Source organism: Eumetopias jubatus, unplaced genomic scaffold (assembly GCF_037043125.1).
Source record: "Eumetopias jubatus isolate StellerSeaLion01/CBP00866 unplaced genomic scaffold, mEumJub1_p1.0 scaffold_7, whole genome shotgun sequence".
In the NCBI taxonomy this organism is placed as follows: Eukaryota; Metazoa; Chordata; class Mammalia; order Carnivora; family Otariidae; genus Eumetopias; species Eumetopias jubatus.
This window is the reverse complement of record NW_028274813.1, coordinates 32134132-32157378: the sequence shown is the minus strand read 5'-3', so window position 1 is coordinate 32157378 and position 23247 is coordinate 32134132. Positions and strand designations below refer to the sequence as shown.

Here is a 23247-nt window from a genome sequence, read left to right as displayed (position 1 = left end):
CTGCACAACTGGACTTTAAACTCAGGCCTCCCTGAGCAAAACTGAGCCAGGGCATTTGAAGGGGCTCACAGCTGCCCAGCTCCCCCCTCCCCCCCCACTCCAAGGGGTTGTGCTTATGTCTGAGAACACAGAGTGCAGAGTGACCCCACATGCGGGTCCCAGGCAGGATATAGAAGGATATAAAAGGCACCAGGGCCCAAAAAAGCTGTGGACAGATTTGCTAAATCATGCCCGTGAATGGGAGAAAGGTGGGGGCTTCGTGACACCTTTGTAAAATAGGTCAGCGGAGACAGGAGATGCCTCCCCAGGGGAAGCCCTCAGCTCCGTGAAAGCCTGTAGCTTCAACAAAGGTGGGCACGGAGGGGCTATTGCCCACCGTGCCTTCCAGGCGTCCAGAACCCCCAGCCTGATTTCACACATGCAGCTCTTCCTGCTCAAGCCGGGCCTCTGGGCCCCAGAAGGTGAGCTCTAGCCCAGGCTTCTCAGAGACTGTAGAGGAAGAGGAGAGAAGGAGCGGAGATGCAGGGTGGGAGAGAGCCGAGCAAGAACACGCGCCACGTTGGCACCGGGAGTTAACTCTACCAAAGAGACAGACCATCCGGACCCCCTTGCCAGGGAGAGGCGGGTGGGGTGGGGGCGCATGGTTTGGGGCCCGGCATAAGGTGTGCTGCGAGAGGAAGGAGCAGAGGGACCCGGGTACCTTCTGGGCTCCAGAGAAGGCATGGTAGAAGCTGGACACGTAAGTCATGATGGCTTTCTCATCCGGGCGGGCGGTTCCGACGATGTCTGTCAAGAAAAATCTGGAGTTAAAAGCCAGCTGGCGAACACGTGATAAACTTCCTGATGTGACTTGGACAGAAGTTTACAGAACCTCCAAGTCTTCTTGCCCAAATGCTGAGCCTGAATCCTACCCGCTTCTGGCATCAACCTCCACTTACAGGAATAGGAGAGGTAGAGGGAGCAGAGAAACAGTGTCCCAAGGAAGCAAACGACAAACCCAGAATAAGGAACGTTCCACGAGCAGCTGGCCCCGTTTCTGCAACAAGTTCAGTGACAGGAATAAAAAGGAACAGAGGGAGGAGGGGGGTGCTACAGACGGGGAAAGACAGAAGAAACAGAACAACTAAATGCTACGTGCAGACCTCACTGGGATCCTGATTAAAAACAAACCAACTCTCGAAAGAACCAACTGGGGAAATTTGATTTTGAATTGGGCAGTAGATATATCAAGGAATTACAGTCACCTTCCTAGATGAAATTTGTTTTACGGTTACATAAGAAGATATCCATATTTTTAAGGTATGTATTCTGAAGTATGTAGTAGCGAAATGCTGTGATGTCTGGGATTTGTTTTAAAGTATTTCAACTAAGAAAACAAAAGGGGAAAAAAGTGGCAAAATCTAATTGTTTCCTTGGGATGATGGGTATATGGAAGTTCATATACTATTCTTCCTGCTTTTGCACAGATTGGAAAATGGTCCCAGACAGACACTGTCACCAACTATCACCTCTCCCTCCTAGTCTCCTAAGGGCCCAGTCACCTTTCTAAAAAGTCACTTGCTTTTCCACAAATGCCGGATATCCCCTCCCTTTCCCCTATAAGTTAGATGTGGATATAGACCCCAAATTCCTAACCACCCCTGCGAAGTACTCTCTGTGAATGCACATGTCAATCGACTTCTGCTTGCTTTTCTCTCGTTATTCTGTCTTTTGCCAGTCTAATTTACAGGATCCCAGCTGGAGTGCCTAAGAAAGCAGGGGAAAAGAGTTTTTCCCTCCCCTACAACAAGGGAACACTGTGTTCCAGCCCAGCACCCACCACCCCAGCTCCAAGACAGAGATGAGAACAGGCAGTTGATTCAGATCAGCCTCAAGGGCACCAGCTAGCCTCCCCTCCAAACGGCAGGGAATGAGGAATCCCTGACAGGCAGGTGCCCCCCGGGGCTCCCCAGATGAGGTCGCAGAGCCATGCCTCTTCCCCTCCCCACCTTGGGCCATTGGGGCCCACCCAGCTTGGTCATGGAGTGGGGGTTGGGGGGATGGGGGTGGGCAGGTGAGAAAAGAGCTGCAGGCACAGAGGGAAACACCTTTTACCTTCAGCATCCAACATCTTGGGGATGTCCAGGTACTTCTCTGCCACATCAAAGGCCGTGTTCAGATTTGTGAGTGGGTCGTCCTAGAGGAAGAAAAAGAGGAAGGCATGGGGGGCCCAAGAAGCCACTGGTCAGCCACACCTGGGTGATCAAAGACGGAGGCACAGAGAGGGCGTCTATGGCCCCCTGGTCCCCAGGACCCAGCTCTGGGTGTACAAGGCCAGCTTCCCCTCTAGAGCTTGCTGGGTGGGTGTTTAAAGTGCCATTTTTCCTCCTCAAGTCTCAGTTTGTCAGAGAAAGAGCGTGAAGCACACTGCCCTGTGGCCCAAGAAAGAACGGCTAAGAAGTACACGCGGGGAGCAGGTCACTGGCCTGGGCACCGCTCATCTTGGCTCCTGGTTTCGGCTCTGTCAGGAGCTGGTGCAACTGCTCAGCAACCCACCCTTGCCTTCCCCTCTGCTATTTAGGAGTCGAACTAGGAGACCTCAAGCTGCTCACATTCCATGAAATCTGGGGGGCTCCTTCAAACAGCCACAATTTGACTATTCTGACTTCTGCTACCAGCTCCAGAACACAGACTGGGGACTGGGAAGGATGCGGAGAAAGCAGAGACCACAGGCACCGGGGGTGGGAAGGCAAGCTGGTGCAGCTGCTGGGAACACTTGAGGGTCCTCAAGCAGTTAAACCTCGGCTGGCCTGCCATATGACTCAGCGGTCCCACTTCTGGGTGTACAGCCCAAAGAACTGAAAGCAGGGACTCAAATCGGTATCTGCACGCCCATATTCATGCAGCAATTTTCACAAGAGCCACGAGGCAAAAATAACACAACTGCCCACTGACAGATGAGCAGGCAAACCAATGGGGTGTCCATCCAGTGGATGATCATCCTGCCTTCAAGAGGAAGGAGATTCTGACACCTGCTACCACCTGGGTCAGCCTTAAAAACATTCGCTCAGGGCAATAAGCCAGACACAAATACTGTATGATTCACTTATATGAGGCATCTAGAGAAGTCAAGTTCATTGAGTCAGAAAGTAGGATGGTGGCCGTCGGGGGGGTGGGGAGCGGGGCGTGATGGTTTCATGGGTGCAGGGTCTCAGTTGTGCAGGACCAAGAGCACGGGAGACACGTCCCTGCCACCACCCTGTACACCTCAGCATGGCTCAAGTGCTTATACCATACATGTTTTGTGTTTTGATATATGGTACATTTTATGTTTTACCAGAATTAAAAGAATTTTTTTTTAACGTGGGGAAAAAACCACCGTGCAGCAATGGAAGTTCCTTGTGGGTCCTCCCCCACTACTTCCTGGCTCCCCAGACTAACCTACAGCAACCTGGTTTTTCCAGCCCAGGACTCAGTGTCCCCCTTTGCAAAGACAAGAATCACGAAGTTACAAAGAAATAAATGCATTCATCCAGGATGCTTTCAGGAAGAAACTGCTCAAAATAGAGAAGGTGGAGTCCTTCTGGGAAAGTTGCTGACAGCTTCCAGAATGATTGAAAAAAAACAATGCCAAGCAGTGAAAGTCACTTCCGTCCAGGGCCTCAAGCAACCCTTGGGCCCCGGGCTACACCCACCGGCCACACTCAGTTTCCAGGCACAGCCAGGCTCCCAGGCCCAGCTAAGGCCACAGCGGAAAGGAAGAGCTTCCCAGCCAGAGCCCCACAGCTCTCCCCTATGTCCTAACGCCACTTGGCTCCAGCAACCTGTGCTTTCTGGAAAGCATCAACGGTTCAGTGGGACCAGGTCTGTGCTAGGATTTGGGCTGGATTTTACTGATGCTACTGAATTAAGGCAAGGAGAGACAGACACAGTGAAACAGTGAAAAGACAAGACATGAGGGGGTGGGCAGCTGGCTGGGTAGCAGACTAAGGGCCCTAGACTCTCACCTCCCAGAGAACCAAGACCCTACAGTCTGTGGCATGGGGGTTAGGGACTGGAAAGCCACAGTCAGCAGGGCCCCTCTCTATATGGGGTGGCAGACAGCTCTATGGGTTAACTGGCTGTACCCCAGCACACGGACACAGGAACAGACATACACACAGCTATCACCTAGATGCATCAGGCAAACAGTAAGGAGGTATGTGATGATGTCTTTGAAAGAAAAAAATCACCACCTCTAGGGTTTCCCGCCTCAGCTGTTTAATTCGGCCACACAGCGTTCAGGTAAGTCAGGGGGTTCTCAACCTGATTTTTTTCCTTGCGAGGCAGCTGAGCTGGAGTGCAGGGACCCTCCCACCCACTAAGACAGTGGCTTGGGAAGAGCTGGACCCCTGACCAAAGACACAGGCAGGGCCAGGCCGTGGGCTTCTCTCCTTCAAAAGGTGGGCCTGAGGGGCGCTCAGGTGGCTCAGTCAGTTAAGCGTCTGCCTTCAGCTCAGCTCGTGATCTCAGGGTCCTGGGATTGAGCCCCACATTGGGCTCCCTGATCAGCGGGGAGCCTGCTTCTCCCTCTCCCATTCCCCCCCTGCTTGTGCTCTCTCTCTCTCTCTGTGTCAAATAAATAAATAAAATCTTAAAAAACAAACAAAAAACAAGGTGGGCCCGGGGCCCAGCCTCAGGCTTCAGCCTGGCTTCGAGTGACTGGAGGGTATGGGAGTCTACTCCGTTTCTTCCCTACACCCTGGAAACTAAGGCCCTGACACCATGATGGACTTGCCAGAGCAGCTCCCGCACTGGCAACATCAAGCCTGGCCTCTGGGGGCACAAGCCAGGTGGGGGGTCTTCACTGAACACTGTGTTCTCCAAGTGTCAGGGTCAAGTGGAGAAATGTAAGAAGAGGCATTCCTAGAAGCTGCCTTGTCAAGAGATTCACCCACAGACCGGCGACATTCCAACCCGAGCTCTAGATCATCAGCTGGGGGTGTGTGGAAGACTCCACAGGTGGCTTCTTGGCACCGGGCTGGGCTCAGAGGGAAGCTGGTGAGTGAGGTCAGAGCAGTCCCGGACAGGTCTCTCCAAGGCCTAGGCCAGCCCCGACACCAGAAGAGCTCCCACCGCCTGGTCTGCTCCTCAATACATACACACGCTCAGGAAAATCCCCCAGCGGCTTCAAGCCAAGAGAGTAAGTGAAATCAAGCAGCAGCTAAAGAAAATCCCCCAGGCAAACTTCAGCAATGAGTTTGGCAGGAATCTGCTGGGACTGCACAGCAAGTCTTGGACCTGGATGGGAGCAAATGTCTCTAATATGCAATAGCTTAAATTGTGGAAGTACTATATCCATTTTATAAACCCCAGAAAATAGAAGGGGAAAATGTCAGTGAGGATCTCATCACCCCAACAACATGCTGCGGGGTTCTAATACACTGTGGGCTGTTCGGGTCAGCAAGGACACGCATGCTATGCACACAGGGAACCCAAGTAGCCCTCATAGTGGAGATGCTTTTCTCTGACTTCTACAGGCTGTCTCTGGGGCCAGTCTAAGGGGAATAACACCCCTGACTGTGGCCATGGGCTCTCAGAAGAGGGCCCCAGGCCTGCCCTTCTACCTCCCCTCTACCCGGCAGGGACCTGGCAGCCGGGAGCTGCCGCACGTACCTTCCGCAGCTTCCCGTAGTCAATCAGCTCAGGCCGGTGTCGGTGGATCAAGGCACAGAAGCCAAGGCCGTCCTTCCAGCTGCCCGAGGGAGAGAGAAGGCGGGGGGCAAGCTGGTGAGTGGGACCGGGCACTAAGGGGAAAGCTCTAAACGAGGATTGGGGGGGAGGGTCCTCCTTTTTTCCAGAGATGAACACACAGTGCTTCGGAGCAGGAGTGAGGAGAAGACAGGATGGGAAGCAGCATTTCTTCCTGCCACAATCCCAGGCACTGGGGTCAAGCTTTTGGGGGCCTGGCAAGTTGAGACACCTACCACATCCAACTCTATTCTCCACCAAGGTCTCCGTCCCCTCCCCTTCTCTGCTCTGTTCCAGTACCCCAGGCTGGAACTTTCTGGACACTCTCCTTGGGGAGCTCCCCAGCAGCTCGAGGAGCATCAACCAAAGGCGTATGTAGCCGCAGCTAGATCGAAGGCACCGCTGGGAGGGAAGGTGGCATCGGAGGGTCTGTGGCTCCCGCCCCTCGAAAGCAACTTCTTCCCCAGGGACCTCTGCTCTGTTCTAGAGTTGAGACGAATCCAGCCAAAGGGGGCCCGGGGGTCTTGGGGGAACAGCCCAGGTTCTGCAAGAGCCCCTCAGTCCCCGGCCACTCACCTTATGTGGAAGTTCTGGATGTTGACGTTTTTGTAGGGGGCGGTCTTTCTCTGACACCACAGGAGTAGCCCTTCCTTCGCGGAAGTTTCTGTGAGGAGGGGGTAGGCGGGCAGAGAGGTCAGTGGGCGGAAAGCCCCACCCACTGTGCCCACAGGGTCCATGCTCTGCCACACGAGGGGTCCATACAAAGACCCCTAGGTGCCAACCCTGGGGCTACCAGGCCACGAAGTCTGTTTCCTCGACAAAGTCTGAGAAGTTATTTGAGAAAGAAAGAAGCAAGCGAGGCAGCTTTTATGAGCGAGCCACATAACACACGTAAATACTGATCTAATGGCCTTTCAAACTTTCAGAATCTTCCCCATCCTTCCCTTTTATTCAAAGACAGGGAGCATTACAAAGTAAATCAGCAACCCATGTCAGGTCTATGTTTGACTGGTCTATGAAATCTGAAGTCCTGGGATCTCCGTGTTGGCGTATTCAGGCGGTGTAGAGTGCACACAACCGTGGGGGACAGAAGCATTAGGATCGTCTAAAAAATAAAGTTTCCTTATATTTAATGCACGGAGTGACGCCATTGCTGTATGTGTGAAGCAGACACATGTCTGTAAGGTAAAGCAGGTAGGCATCTGAGGGGACAGCAGGAGCTCCCTGCACAGAAGGGTTGTAAACCACACTGCCCCCATGTGCTCGCATCTGTGAATTGCAGAAATGGAACCCCAGCAAAGAGGGTTCATGGGTGATCTCATTTACTCTCAAGTCACAAAATGGACTTTAAAATGACATGACGTGATTTCTGCAAAGATAATATTTCAAGCACAAACAATGAAAAAAATCAGCAAAGCTAATGCTTCTCCTCAGCTCAAGCTCATATTACAGGATTAAAACAATGACAATTTAACCAGAGCCGACAAGAAATCAGCCCCCAAAGAATCAAATTGATCTCACCAAGAAGGCAATTTGAAAATGGATTTATATCCACCATCACTCACAAGAACCATGTTCGAAGTGACTACTGTGGACACCTTTTTAACCGCTTCAGTCCGAAATACCAAGCATCTATAAACCAAACTTAGGCCTTCACATGGCTATCTCATCAGGTGTCAAACCAAAATTTCCAGAAGGAAGCAATTTATTCCACATTCTTCCCATCAAAAGAATTACTTTGAATTACAATCTTTATAAGATTCCTGGGCCATGAAAATGAATAAAAATGGTGGCTCAGTTCGTTGGGCGACTGCCTTCGGCTCAGGTCATGATCCTGGAGTCCCGGGATCGAGTCCCACATCGGGCTCCCTGCTCAGCGGGGGGGGTCTGCTTCTCCCTCTGACCCTCTTCCCTCTCATGCTCTCTGTCTCTCATTCTCTCTCTCTCAAATAAATAAAATCTTAAAATATATATATATATATTTTGTAAAGTTTACGTATTTATTTATTTATTTTAGGAATCTCTGCACCCAGTGTGGGGCTCGAACTCACAACCCCAAGATCAAGAGTCATACGCTCCACCAACTGAGCCAGCCAGGCACCCCAAGAATAAAAAATATTTTAAAAATATTATCTCCATGTCACGTTTTTAAAATTTGTTTTGGCATGTGTGTTTCATAATACGAATATCAATACACAAATACAATTTATTACAAAATAAATATACACATATCAGATATAAAGCTCAAAAACTGCTGGAGTGTGGAACCAAAAGTTTAAAGAGATCACGCGGCCCCAGACTATTAGTGGCCTCTTAAAGATCTCTAACGTGGCCACCAGAGGGGGCTATGGGAGCGAAGTGCAAGATCTTGGGTCCACTCGGAATCCTGCAACACAGCCTCCTGGCTGCCAAGCTTATTTCCCTGCCCTTTTGGATTTAACAATCCAAGAGCCAATACTTCCCCACAGCACCTTTGGGCAGTCCCAAAGTGAGTGGGATTCCCTGGGGCCAGGATGTGGCCCACAATTAGGCCCCCACCGCCAGGGGTCAGGTGGTTCTCCAGGCTGAGCTCAGGGAGGAAGACATGATGGTGAGGGCAGGGTTGATGGGGTGGGGGTGGGGGCCTTGGGGACTAATGAAACAGCAGGAGACCCACCTTCCACAGAGATGTCCTGGATGGCAAAGCGGAGGATGATGGTCCAGATCATGCCCAGGGTCATTTTCACGTTCCCATCCACAATTTCTACAGAAATGGCATCGGGACATGTTAGGATGGCTGTTAGCAGGGGCAGAGTTAAAATTCCCAGAGTGCCCACATCACTGCATGTACCACATAGGAAATCAAAGACCACACAGCTCCACTTTTAGGAAAAAGTAAGTATGTTTTTAAAAGTACATTTAGATATCACAGGTGCCAGGAGAGAAGTCTATTTGGGGGTGACCCGGGGAACACGAGATAGGTGATCAATTCCAGTGGGTGCATCAGGGAAGGCAAGAGAGACTGACAGAGAAGAGGGAGAGGTTTTTTAATCATCACCAGTGTTCTAGCAACTCTGTGAGTTGGGGAAGTCTGGGCAATCACAGCTCTCAAAATAGCCATCCACACCCAAAAACCAGTGTAGGCAACAGAAAGGAATCAATCCAACAAAGCTTTGTAAATTGACATCTTGAAGGATCCACTAACTCACAAATCAACCCTTGGGTATCAAATGCATATTTTTTAAAAAATCAAACAATAGCTTCAAGATCACAATTAAGAGATAACCCACTAAATTCAGTCTAAGTAACACTTTTTAGACTTTTAAAAAATGCTATAAATTCTATGAAGTAATTTCTTTTTCCTGTACCAGGCCCAGAGGCAGAGAATATAAACATAAATACCTGTCTTTCAGGAGCCTAAAACAAGCGAGCCATTTAAGGTCTTGGGGGCTGAGTCTGTGGCAATCAAATGTAGACTCCTTACCCTCACCTGCTTCCAAACCAGGAGACAGTAACCCAGCCCCCGGCAAGGTACTCTCAGCTGACAGTCTGGCATCCAAAGAATATCTTATTTTTTCCAACCTCAAAAACTGACTATAGGAAAAACCTAACAGAACCATGAGAAGGGGTAACTTGCAGGAACTCCCAATATCCTAAGCCCATGTCCACTAGGGTCTGCTTCCCACAAACCCATTAAGCAAGAATGGATTCCACTAAGGAAATTATATTCTAAGATCTTATCACTTTCCTCAAAAGGGAGGGCAAGACCGTGTGCCGCTATTGGCCCAACAAGCTACAGAGCGTTGTTGCTAATTCCCGGCAGGGCGGGCCGCTCCGCTGAGCCCGCATCGGGGTGCTGAGGACGAGAAGTGTCCACGTCGGGCAGGGGACAGGATGTAACTCTTCCTGCTAACAAGGGCCTTACATGCCCCTCTGAGAACTGCAGACACCAGTGGGGCACAGACCTGAGTCGGAGGAGGGCCTGGGTGAGAGACAGAGAACTGAGCAGTACACAACCATCTCCTTTAAGAAGTAAAACAGGCAGCCAGTACTGTGCAGAGCACGCTCGGGGGACACAGAGGCAGCCAGTCAGTTAAGAATCAGTTCATAAAGATCTGGTTTTTTTAAAAATGCCCTTTTATTTGTGATTTCCAATGATTTCACACCTATAATGTTTAAAGGGTTTATACAAATTGATAAGAAAAAGGCCAAATTCACAATAAGCAAAAGACCTGAATAAATACTTCACAAAGCATGAAATATAACCAATTTATAAGTATGTTCAATCTCTCTTGTAATTAAAGAAGATAGTATCTTCCCAGCTATTAAATTAGCAAAGTTAAAAAACAAGGAACCCACACCTTCATGTGTGTTGATGGTAACAAGCCTACCTGGCACACTGTGCCTAGAAGTGTAAATTGGTTTAAAAAAAAACACTTTCTGGGGAGCCTGGGTGGCACACTTGGTTAAGCGTCCAACTCTTGGTTTCAGCTCAGGATGTGATCTCCGGGTCATGAGATCAAGCCCCACGTCGGGCTCCAGGCTCAGCACAGAGTCTGCTCTAGATTCTCTCTCCCTCTGCCCCTCCCACTCATGCTCTCACTTGCACTCTCTCAAATAAATAAATAAATGTTAAAAAAAAAAACAAAAACAACTTTCCGGGAAATATTTTGGCAACAGGATCAAGCATCTTGAAGTTGTTCGACTTTTTTTTTTTTTTTTTAAGATTTTATTTATTTATTTGACAGAGAGAGCACAAGCAGGGGGAGCGGCCGGCAGAAGGAGAGGGAGAAGCAGGCTCCCCACTGAGCAGGGAGCCCGAAGCAGGACTCGATCCCAGGACCCTGGGACCATGATCTGAGGGGAGGCAGATGCTTAACTGACTGAGCCAGCCAGGGACCCCGAAATTGTTCGACTTTTGACAGTGAAGTCTCCCTCTAGGAATCTACACCTAGCTAATGATCTCACATACAGGGTGAAGGCTGCTGTACAGAAGAGGGTCATCGATCACGGCCCCAAGTTGGAAAGTGAGAATATACCAGGTACAAGGTGTGATGGAGTTAAATGCCCTGCCCGTCAGCCACCTGCTCAGAACCTCCATGGCTTCCCACCTGACTCGGAGTCAAAGCCCTGACAGTCCCCTTCCACCCTCCCCAGAGCTCTCTCCTCCCTGGATATCCAGGGGATCTGCCCCTCGCCTCCCTCCATCTCCGCTTCATCTTCTCCTGGAAACCTTCCACTTTACTCCCTGCCTGGTCTTTCTCCACCTGACACCCGTGTGTGTGTGTTTTCTCTCTCCCCCTTTCTAGAGCGTAAGCTCCACGAGGGGAACAATCTTTCTGTCTTGCATCACGGCTTAAAGCCCAGCAGAGTGCCTGGCCTAGAGAAAGCCCTCCATCAATATTTGTTGAATGAATGAACGAGTACTGGAGGGCTCTACACACACGTGGGTGAATGGGCAGAGGTTACCCAGGTCTGTGGCTGGGACAACATAACCACACTCAGGCTCCTCCAGGGCAGGACCCAGGTCTGGAACAGAGCGCAGCTATGCTCAGCAATTAACACAGCCACCAAAAATTACATTCACGAGTTTTTAATGACCTGGAGAAATCTTTAGAATATGGAAAGCAGAAAAAGCAAGTGTGAAATTTCATGGACAGTGTTTCAAATATAGGGGATTTTTTTTTAACGTCTAGAAGAGGCTCCAGTGAAAGAGGCCTCCACTCTTGACCTTTCCAAGAGCAGAGGTTGCAGCACTGGCCTCCGCCTCTGCCCCATCCTATGGCCCCCTCTTGTGCCCGTGTAAAGGCCAAATACCTGGGCCTCCTGTGGCCTTGAGTTCAGTGCCCTCCCAGCACTAAGGGAGACAAGAGTGGCTTCTTTTGGGGGTCTTGCCTACTATTCCTCTCTCCCTTCTCCAGAAACTCATTGAATTGCTCACTGAATTCTCACTCATATCAGATCCTGCAGGAAACAGGAGAGCCAAGTACAGGCAAAAAGAGTGGGGTGCGTTGACACCCCATGCCCCACCCCAGCCTCAGGGCCCACTGGCTCCCTGTCCCACCCCCAGAGTGTAGCCCCCCACCCCGGGCCCCCAGAGCAAATCCTTTTCCCAGGCATCTGTATGTCGGGATCAGGGATGCCCCATCTCACCAGCAGCTTTATGTTAGGGGGCTGCCAAGCATGCTGGGTCCAAGAGGGTCCCCAGGCCACAACTGGGCCCTGTGGACAAAACATGAGAGTGGACTATAATGTCTGCTGTGGGTACGAGAAGAAGGGGAGGGTCATGTTTCTGCCATTCCTGGTCTATAGCCAGCCAAGAAGCGTTCTCATCCTGCATTTACCCCCTGCCCTCACCCCAGGGATGCAGCCACCCACCCATGATTCAGGCAGTAGAATGAAGACATTCCACATGACAGAAACTAGACGCCTGGGGGGCACCAAGCTCCTAGACCCACGCTTTAGCTACTGCACCCACCACCCCCTCCGTCCCAAGGACAGGTGATCAATCATCAAGATCACACGCAGGCTCTTGGCACCCAAAGCCATAAAGCCCCGCCCCCCGGCCCAAAGATCTTAAGATAAAAAAAATCTTTCAAGGTCCTCTCACCTAGTTAAATCCCAACCACTCACCTACGTCAAGCCTCAATTCCATGAAGTCTAGACATTCTAAATCAAGTACGGTACAGAAAACCCTAAGGATCTATTCTAATCCCTCCTGGACATACGGAAATCCCTTGCCTTCAGCTTCCAAGCACACACCTTCAGGGACAGGGCCCATATGCCCCTCCAGAGCACCCATTCCATTCCCAAAGAGCCTCCTGGGCCTGGGTCTGCCCCTCAGGGGTTCACCAGAGTCTAGTCCTGCACCATGTGATAATCCTTTCAAGGTCTGGTGTCTTGCCCACGCTGGGCCTGCCCTCCTCAGCCCAGGACGCTCCTCAGCGTAACCGGCAACATCTCTCCCCACCTGGACCCCCACAAGTGCTCACTCCAGGGGATCTGCTCCACTGCCTTTTATGTTATAGTCTACAGCAATAAACTGCACTTCATTACAATAAACAAAACCCATCTGTGGCCTCATCCAGTTTCCTGGCACAGCCGAGCAACCATCCCAGCCTCATCTGAGTGCTCAATTTGAAACAGGAGAGGTGATTTCAAAGTGGAAGGCTCGGCCTAAAGCACGGACTCCCTAGGGCAGCGAGGAGGTCAGGATTATCTCATTTTAAAGGAGCCTTTCAAAATCTTCAGAGAAGTGAGGACTGTGTGAGAAAAGCTGGAAATCCGAGGCCAGCTAGGTTGACTTCCCGGAAGGTCAGAGGGGCCGGGCGGAGTTTATGCCCGAGGTTGTCTCTGCTCCTCGCCCTCTGCCCAGGCAGGCACAGCCAACCTGACCCAACCCTCTGCAGCTGAGGAAAAGCAGACAGGAAAGTCCTGTGCTCGGCCCCCACACACCATGTCTGCAGCTATGGGAACAGGTTCGGACCTCAGCTCTGGAGCCCAAACTCCCAAGCTCATCCTGGCTCTGCCACATGGAAGGAGTCTGGTCCAGAACCCATGCTCAACCACACCACAGGCTTCCACCCTAGCAACTTTCTCAGCCTAAGTTGCCTTGATTATAAAATATGGCTGGTGAAAAAAAAATAAATAAATAAATAAAATATGGCTGGTGATACCCACCCTACAGGCCTGCTCACAGGTGGAAGGGGAGAGCCCATGCAAAGCATCCTGTCTAGCCAAAGAGCTAGAACCAACGCTCCTCCTCCCCTTTGGACCTCAGAGTTAAAAAAAAAAAGTTAGGTAGCTGTTTAATTTTTCTTTCTAAAAATCTGGATTTCTGGCTTTTGAAAAAATGGGAGGATCTAGCCATGCTGGACCTGTATCCCCCCCACAGCAACAAATGATTAGTAGGTGCCCCACTTAGAAGGACATGCCTTCCCCAGTTCTCCACAATCCCCACCCATCCCTACCGTCACCCCTGGCCCCCCCTTACACATCCTTTACTTCCCTGTTCCAAGGGGCATGTGAGCTTGCACCAGACCAGCTGAGCACCATCTTCTCTGGTTTCCCAGCCCTGCTTAGGTGAAATGTTTTCTGCCAAGTCTTTAATCTTCCCTAAGAGAGCAAACTACTCTTTTAAGAAGCAGAGAATATATTTCCACTCACAAAACAAAGTACCCCACTAGGTGCGAGTCCTTTGAACATTTCCTGAGCACCTGCTGTGTGCGCCACACGGATATAGAGACACTGTCTTTGCTTCACAGCTGAAGATGTGCTGGGTGGGACACATGAGGCAGCACCCACAACTGCTCAAGCATGAGCCTGAGCCCCAGTAAGGCAGGGCTTGGTGAAATTTTTCTGCCAAAGGCTGAGAGGAAATATTTTCAGCTTTGCAGCCCGTACGGTCTCTGTCACAACTCTTCTGCCCATTGTAGCAGGAGAGCAGACACAGAGAATATGTAAACAGACAGGTGTGGCTGGGTTCCAATATTTACGAAAACCCGTGTCGGCCGGATTTGACACCGCGGACTGGGGGTTGCCAATACTATGCGAACATTCGCGTTTGATGTAGCAATGTAAAATCCCGCAATTTCTGGAAAGAAAGGGGGGGTGGAGGGCTTTAGACTCATCCCACCAGAAAAGAGATGCACTCCTCTGATTTGCTGGAGCAAGTCCCCTACCCCCTTCAAGAAAAGGCCACACTCTAGGGGGACTTCTCGGACACAGACCAGGTCTGAGCTTTGGCTTTGCCACTTACTGACATTGGGACCTTCAGCAAGGTACTTCATCTCGTTAGGCAACTGGCTCCTTCTCATCAAATGAGGATAATAACGAGAGCCACCAGAGAGGCTGTGGGAGGGATCAGCGAGATCGCCGGCACCAAGGGCTTTGGCATAGCACCTGCCACAGCGTGTTGCTCGGGGATCACAGCTGTGCGCATACGTCAAATGATGAATGAATGGATGGAAACCCTCCCTAGCTTGAGATTCATGGCACCACACAGCAGGTGCCCAGCGAGCCCCAGCTGAATCCAAGGGGCGCAGTGCTGACACGGCCTGGCTACAGTGTTCCCTCCCCAGATCCTTCGGGGCCACCACAGTACACACAAGAAACTGCATTGCCTCTCTTAAGCCATTAAGAACAAACAAATAACAATTTATACTGAGCTTTAAAAAAAAATTTTTTTCAAGCGAAGGAGAAAGAGTCAAGAATCTAATCTGCAGAGAAGTGCTATTAGGAATGTTCCTGAGGGCTTCTGGACATCAGTCTTCCCAGGGCTCCATGGGGCCTCAGGGCAGCCCTTCACCCTCCACCCAACCCAGGTCTGACACCCTGCAGGCAGCAGAATTCTCTGCCACGGGCAGCAAAGTGCAGGCAGGCCTGTGGGTGAGGGAGGTGGCATTCCACTCTCATGGGACCTCATGGCACCAGGATTCTGCTGGTGTGGGGGGAGCAGGCATCAAGGTCAGGAGCAGGGAGCAGGCCCTTGGTTTTCCAGGGGGCAGAGCTGGATGTGGGGTGGGGGGGCGCTGCTGAGACTGGATGGAAAGTGTAGTTGTTACATGAAGAATCCACAGGTCGACCAGATGGAGGTGCTGGTGGCCCCACTTCCCAATGCACCCAAGGGTGTGGGAACCTGGGAGTCGGGCAGAAAAGGCGAAGAAAACAAGGAGCAGAAAATCAGGCTCCGTAGAGCAGCCAGACGGCAGGCCTCACTCACCTTCAGCTCCGATGGACACGAGCTTGACCCCCTTGCTGGCTATGAAATCCAGGGCCTTGTTGACGTTGGAGATCTTGTGCACCCTCATTTTGCCTCTCTCCGGCTTGGCCAAGCGCTCCCCTGAATGCAGACCAAGAGGGGGGGCAGGGAGGGTCAGATGCTGTTTTCCGGGAGCAGGGCTGCTTTCATGACACCCTCATCCAGGAGTGGTGAGGGCCACCCTTCACGGGGAACGACAGGGAGAGTCAATCCTGCCTCTTTCCTGCCACTTCTCAGACCTCAACTGTTTGCCTCCACCCAATAGATCTGCAGTAAGCCCCGTATGCCTGGGACCTGGCTGGGTGCTAGGAATACAGGAGTGAAAAAAAACACTTTCCTGCCTTCGTGCACTTCTGGCCCAGGAGGAGACAGACCTTCAACGGAGAACACACAAATATATGCAAATGAACGAACATCAAGAAGGATAAATGCTTAAAAAGAGGACGCAGAGGAGGGCAGGTGGGGGGTGAAGGAGTTGTGGGGTAGTCAGGAAAGGCCTCTGAGTGGGCGGGCAGCTGGGCCGCAACAGCAGGGAGCAGTGATCAAGGCAGAAGGAACAGCACATGCAAAGGCCCTGAACCCCTTCTAGTCTATACTGTTTGGCCCGGGGAAGATGTGTGGGCACTTTAGAATATTCTGAAAAAGTCCCCTAGTGTTTAAACAGAGCTGCCCGTGGTGTTCCTCTCTCGCTGGAGAACCGCTGCCTCTTGTGGGCATCCTTGGCTCAGCTCCAAGCCAACTCCCCACCCTCAGCCTGCCCCCTCCTCCAACGCAGGTTCCAGGGTCAGAAGCTTCAGGGAAAGAGCTGGTTTTCCAAACACCCCGTTAAGAGCACTTTCAGCTCAGAACAGAGGCACCCGGGGACCTCTTTAAATTAAAACTCATGCGTGCCCATACCAGGGGAAGGGCACATAGCTATAGAGTCTCTAAAAGGCCAGGGACACCAAAAGGCTGAGAACTACCGTCCTAGAGCCCAAAACTCAGGACCCTTGCACCTGCCGCGGTCTCCAGCCCTGCCTCGCCGCACATCACCTCCCCGCCACACCCAGCACATTAGCAGCCTGACCGTGACAGCTCAAGGAGTGGGGCTGCCACAATGTGGTAGCAGCACTTCTCCAGGGGACCTCCCAGCAACCCCCTCCTCCGGCTTCTCAAGAGCAGACTTCCTGCCACAGATGTGATTAGGCCTGGCAGCTCCCAGGGAAGCACAGCTGGGTTTTTATGATTAAATTAAGACTTTCCATTTGCAGCTCTCCCAAGGCTGTGGCCGCTGCTCAGCCTCCCCAGCTAGGTAGCCCACCATCCCCCTGGGCAGACAAAATGCCCCAGGGACTCCCTCCCATAGGATGGATGAGGCAGAACCCCATCCCACCCTGAAGGCTCTTCTGCTAAAGCCCCAGCCCTTAGGTCATGCCGAGCCTAGGCTCCCCAGCCAGTGCCCCAGCTGTGCATACTGGCTGGAACAGGACTTCTCCATTGGGACAGGGAAGGCAGTGAGACCAGCAGTTCTCGCACTTCTGATGCCCAGCCCCCTCCTCCTGCCTCCCAAGTTTCTAATTTAGGAAGTCTGGGGTGTGCCTGGGACTCTGCATGTGGACAAGCAGTCCTGCGGATTCTGGTGTGGGTGGTCCGGGGATACTACTCAGAGGACCTCTCGGGGCACCAGCCCCTTCCTTCTGTCCTTCTACTCACCTCACGACACTCAAGGAGGAAAAGGCAATGTCTCAGCAACTTGATGTCCCCCGCCCCAGGGAAAGAGACAAGTCTAGTTCACAGAGGTACACAGGTCCCCTTGGGCACAGGCCCACCTGTTCGGTGGGGAAAATGCTACTAGTTATGCAGAAAAGCCCAGTGCAGGGCATCTGGTCACTCCGATATTTGTTGAGCATCACATACATGCCAAGTGCTATTCTGAGCACTTGGGACACAGAGATGAGACCGTCCCTGCCCCAAGCAGCTCAGGGTGGGATGGGGAAAAGCACAAATGCGCCAAAAATGATCATGCCATGGAGAAACGGACACAACAGAGGGATGAATGGGGTGTGACAGGAGCCCAGAGGACAGCCACTCATACGGGGAAAGCCTTCCTAGAGGGAAACCCTGAGCTGAGTTTTAAAGAATGAAAAAGAACAACACCAGGTTTGTGTAAACTCAGAAATGTTGGAAGAGAAGGCAGGGAAGGACGCTGTAAAAGGCAGTTCGAGGAAAACAGTACCTAAAAATGGTTCCCCCAAAAAAATTAAACATAGAATTATCACATGATCCAGCAATTCCACTTCTGGGTGTTGACCCCAAAGAACTGAAAGCAGGGACTCAAACAGATACCTGCACACCCGTGTTCACCGCAGCACTAGTCACAAGAGCCAGAAGGTAGAAGCAATCAGAAGATGAACAGGTAACACAGAATGCAGTGTGTGCGTGCAATGGAATGTTAGCCTTAAAAAGGAAGGAGAGTCTGACACGTGAAGGAACCTGGAAGACGTTACAATGAAATAAGCCACAGAAGGACATATACTATCTGATTCCACTAATATGAGGTGCTTAGAACAGTCACACTCACAGAGACTTAAGAGAAGGGTGACTGCCCAGGGCTCAAGGGAGAAGGGACCAGGGAGCTAGTGTTTAATGGGCAGGGGTCTCAGTGCGGGATGACGGAGAAGTCTGCAGATGGACACCGGTGGACTCCCATAAGGACTCCCATAACGATGGGAGCGTACGAAATACTCAATGAAATTGAAAATGTTCAAAACGCTAAATCTTATGTTCTGTAGTTTATACCGCACACACGCAATCCCCCATCCCCACCCTCCAACACACAGATTTCACCTGCAAGAGGATATTTAAAAGTACTGGGGAACAAGTCAGCTGGAGCTTATGCTGAAGCACAGAGAGCAGAGAGCCTGTCCTTGGTGAGGACTGCATGTCTCTTGGGGTGGCAGAGGGTCTGAGGTCTGATACCTTTTTGGGAAGTTAGTTGAAAACCAAAAAGGTGCCGGCTCACAAAGGATCCTGCGAGCTATGCTAAGGAACGTGGGCTGCAGGCTTCGAGCCCTGCGGAGGCACTGAAGGGTTCTGAGCAGGGAACAGCGAGACCATATTTGGGCCGTCAGATGGCCCCTCTGGCTGGCTGCAGCATGGGGAATGGACGGCGGCGGTGGGGAAGGAGCTGGCAGGGGGTCAAAGGCCTCTGGGGATCATCTAGGTGAGAGCGGACGCAGGCCCACACTGACACCACGGCAGCAGAGGTTAAAAGGCTAACAGAAGAAGGAAAGAGAATGAACAGAACTTGAATGCCAACTTGGGAGAGCGAAGCAAAGGAAGAGCTGTCTCTGATGCCTACATTAGGTTCAGGAGAACAAGATGGAGATTATAGGAAGAAAGGTCAGTCAGGGCCAAGGGTAGTCCGCACAGTCTTGGGCATGCTGAAGAGACCCTGGGGGACATCTGGGTGGAGATGGGGCCTCAGGGAAAAGGCTGGACTGAGACAAGGTCTGGGACTCACCGGTGTCGAGGTAGAAGGTAAAATGAAGAGAGTAGCTAAGATTACCCAGTGTATGAACCAAGGCGAGAATGTTGGAACCACCAACCTCTAAGGCATGGTGGAGGAAAGGTATTCACAAGAAAGTGGAGATCTGCATTCAAGGGGAGCTGTCTCTCCCGATTTCTGGACATCCAAATTCTACAATGGGGGCCAGATAAGGGAGTGAGATCAGCTGGATATAGGTGGAGAGGTACTAGTGGAGCCAAGGTTTGGAGATGGTCAGCCATGGCCGACCTTGTTTTGCAAATGAGGGTGCTGAGGCAGAAAGGCAGTGGCTTGTCCAAGGATATGTGGATGGTCAGCAGCAAAGCCAGGACCAAACCCGGTCTCCTAGTCTGAATTCACACATGGCACCCCCAACTTCTCTCAAGAGACCCAAAGCTCACCATGAGCAAAGGCAGAGCAGAAGCCAAGCTGTCGGGGCAGCACCCCCACAGTGGCCAAACCCAACAGGCAAGCCCCTCGTCCTTGGCCAGGGTGGCCCACCTCACCTGAGATGACCTCCAGCAGCAGCATGAGCTTCAGTCCGTCCCGGAAGTCCTCCTCGATGTTCTCGATCTGCGTCCCTGCCTTGCGGAGGTGGGAGTTGCACCATGCTGTGAACGTCTGGGCAAAGGAAAGACGAGCAAGCGGTCAGGCTTCCCCTGCATCACAAGGTCTCTGAGGCCCCCACAGGGGCCTCGGTGGGTCCCCAGGACCCGCCTGCCTCATGCCCTCTCCGGTTGCTGTGTGGAAGGCATGGGTGGGCACCGTGGGATGGACCCTCCTTTAATGCCTCCCCACCTGCAGTTAGGAGGGCCAGCAATTTACCTTTTAGGTTATAAGGCTTAGTTTCCATCATCACAGGGACAAGGCAGAATACCCCAGAGGTGACATAGTAATAAGCCTTAATTAATCAGGGCAAATGAGCTGATTAAATCTTTGTCCACTTGGCAGCTGGCTAAGGAAAGAATTAGCAAGTCTTGCTGGGCTCAGAGTTCAGAGGCACGGTTTCAGGACAAGGAGACAAAGGTGAGGGCTCCAATGTGCGTGTGTGCATGTGTGTGTGTCTGGCATTGGGGTGTGAGGCACCTCAAGCTGCAAAAGCGTGAGGAAGAATTCCAGAAGGGAATCTGAGGAGACTTAATGAAAGACCATCTATACTGTGACTTTCTAGTCTGCGGGGGCGAGCAGCAAGCCCGAAGCGGCCCCCGGATCAACCGAGCAGTCCTGTGCTGACAGCACCACCTCCAGGCTTGCACAAGGAACAGGCTGACCCGACGAACAGAAACAGAAGCGTGTGCTTCCATTTCCCAGGCCCGCCTAAAATTGGGGCAGGGGCCTCTCCCCAGCTGTCACATTCCATGGGAAACAGAAAGAAGAGCTGTCTAGCTTCAGATGCAACCTACTTCTTGGCAACTCCAGAATTCTATGCCTCAAATGGCACCCTCAATGACATGGGGGCTCAAGCGCCCATGTCCAGCCCCCCACAGCAGCTCCAGTCAGCTGCCCTCCTACCCGCCCTACAAAGTTGCAATGGTGAGTGGTGTGTTGCTCAACCCGTAACAGCCACACCAGAACCACCCCTCCTCCTAAGAAAGGTCACCAGACTCATGACCCCCTTCCCCTACCACTTCCTCTTGCCCTGGGGAACAAAGGGAAGTGGCAATGAACAGGCCGAAGGGAGGAACGTCACCCCAGTGATCATTAGGGGAAAAGAAATGGCTGCTTAGGTTTATAAGCAAGAGTTGAAGAGCCTGCGAGCAAGAAGAAGGGATGGTGTCAGTCCAGGCAGGTGGGGAGGAGGAGGCAGCATTATGACACCCCCAAGTCCGGGCCCACGCCTCACGAGACGACTTCTCTCTCCCTACAAACACTGCTCCACTCTGCAGGCCAGTCTGCTCCCAATACAGAGAAGAGGCTCGTGGATGCTATCCAAAAGCTTTGGGAAGACTGGCACACAGATGAGGGTGGGCAGGGGATATATTCTGATCCTCAGCCTGCAATGTCCTCCATGTCATGTGTGGCTAGCTCACACTCATCTTCCAAGATCAGGCTAAGCTATCACCTCCTCCCGGAAGCCTTCCTGAAAGCCCACCGCCACATCTGGGTTGGGGGCACAGAGCCCAAAGCACCTTGCACCCACGCCATCGTTGCCCATATCCCAGTGCACAGCCCTTGCCTGGCCACTTGTCAGAATGGGAGCTCCTGAGGGTTTGGACTCAATGCTCTGCCGAGAGTCCCAGAGCAGAGTCAGGGACACAGCAGTGACCCAAGAGCAAAAACCCCTGCCCTGTGCAGTGGACATTCTAGGGGATGACAACTGGGTGAAGGAGCCAGTGAGGAGCTCATGCAAAGTCGGGGGGCGGGGATTTCTGGAAGACCCAACCGCACCTGCGGATGATGCTGGATGGTGTCAGGGCAGGGGGCCGATGGGCCCAAGAGCGCCCTCAGGGACCCTCTGGAAGTGTAAGACGGCTCAGAGCGGGCCTGTTTACCAGGTGCCCTGCCTCTAGTGTTGGCACCACAACTCGGCAGGAGACCAGACGGTACTTAGCCTCTTTTTGCATTTTGTTAAAACTTTTTTTTGTTGTAAAACATATCAGAGAATTTTTTCATCTTGAAGAGAATTTATCTTATGGTTCCGTATTCTCTCCCAGCTGTGACCTGTCTGCATACTCCTGCCCTGGGTGTCATCACACTGTACATAATGTGGGGGGGGGGGCAGCTTTCTCTCATTTACCACCATCTGGAATTTCCACCGCACCTTGCTCTCATCTCCCTTCCCAGCCCTCACTCAGCCCCTGCCTGGGGTTTTCTACAGACTCGAGGGGAAGTAGGTCCCCCCAGCAGGGGACAGTTCCAGGTCCAATGTGGCCAGGGTCCTGGTGAGAATCACCCACACCGGCAGAGCTGGGGGCTGTGAAATCTGTTTATTGCTCAGTTGTGAAGAGGGGTTGCGGATGAGAGGAAGAAGAGGCTGGTTTTGAAAAAAAAAATACTGCTTTTGCAAGAGGAAAATGCTGTTGAAAGCAGCCAGCCCCATTTCCTGGGGAAGCCAGGCTCAGCCCTGGCAGACAGAAATGCACCTGTGTTTGCTCATGGCTCCCACACAAAGCCCTAGTTCTGAGGCCTCCGGGGCTGCACAGCACTGGGAGACCCTCAGTCTCCCTTCCCGGGCCTCACAGGTAACTGCCTTGAAGGGGCGTCTGAGCACCTCCCAAATGAGGAAAGTTCCACCAATAAGCACCACCTCTCATGCAGCTCAGGCCGAGGTAGGGAACGGTGGAGGCCACTTGGTGACTGAGACCATGCATGTACCACACCTGAGTTCAACTCTTTTCCAGCTGTGTGATTTTGAGATTACCCTCCCTAAACTTTAGTTCCCTGACTAGTAAAAGTGAGATAGTGACAGCACTTTATAAAGTCAGAAGAATTAACTAGAAAACACTTATAAAGTGCCTGTCACTTTGCGCACCATCGGTGGTAAGAATAGAAAAAGCAGCTCCCCCTGAAACCTCCCAGTGGATTCACCTGCTCTGTGCCCCCAGCCTGCAGTCTCCTCCCTGCCCTCAGCCACCAAACTCTGTCACCCTGAATGTGCTGCCCTGACTTCCCAAGATGACACCTGGTGTGTCTGAGAACTCTGATGTGTTACGGGAAAGGACTAACATTGTGGTGTGGGGTGCAGAAAGCCCGTGACTTAGACAGTGGCCTTGTGGATCCTCACCAGAGAAGACACCAACGGGGCAAAGGAGTGGGGAGGACATGGGGGCTTCCAGGCACACCACACAGCCAGATTCTCTTCTCCAATGTATAACCCCACCCGCTGTGTCTGAGTCTGAAGGTTCACGGCTCCCTGGCCAGGGCAGCCCTCCAGGAGCTCCTTTGTAAAGGACTTATTAAACTGGATTCAAAGCACAGAGCTCAAGTAATTTCCATGAGACACACAAAGGGTGGAGATGTCCCCGTCGCTGGTGAAGATGTGCGAACAGACCTTGGTCTTGACCCTCACGCTCCAACATTATGACAGAGGAGGACACCTGCCTCTTAGCAGTGCCCCAGGGGTCCAGCAAGGAGGAAAAGCCAACAACCACAAGTGATGCCCATGGCTAGAGACCCCAGGGCCCCATGGCCTCCAGCCCAGACACCCCAGCGTGGTTAGTACTACCCCAGCAGGGTTATGGTCCAGGCTCACTCAAATGAAGGGCAGGGGCCATTTTACTGCCTTAGTCCCAACCCCGCCTCACCCTATAGGACCTTCCCGTTGCTCCAAGAG

The 23247-nt window shown here is 52.0% G+C and overlaps 1 protein-coding gene across 1 annotated transcript in view; it reads right to left on the bottom strand.

Annotated features, from left to right (window-relative positions):
• The window catches only part of ACTN1 (actinin alpha 1), a 95885-nt gene that overhangs the window by 23206 nt on the left and 49432 nt on the right, over nt 1–23247 (bottom strand). The window contains exons 2-8 of the mRNA XM_028123892.2: nt 19481–19595; nt 15410–15529; nt 8366–8452; nt 6286–6373; nt 5635–5713; nt 2095–2176; nt 701–786 (exon numbers count right to left, since the gene is read on the bottom strand). Coding sequence (XP_027979693.1) covers nt 701–786; nt 2095–2176; nt 5635–5713; nt 6286–6373; nt 8366–8452; nt 15410–15529; nt 19481–19595 — 657 coding nt within the window. The remainder of the gene's footprint in view (nt 1–700; nt 787–2094; nt 2177–5634; nt 5714–6285; nt 6374–8365; nt 8453–15409; nt 15530–19480; nt 19596–23247) is intronic.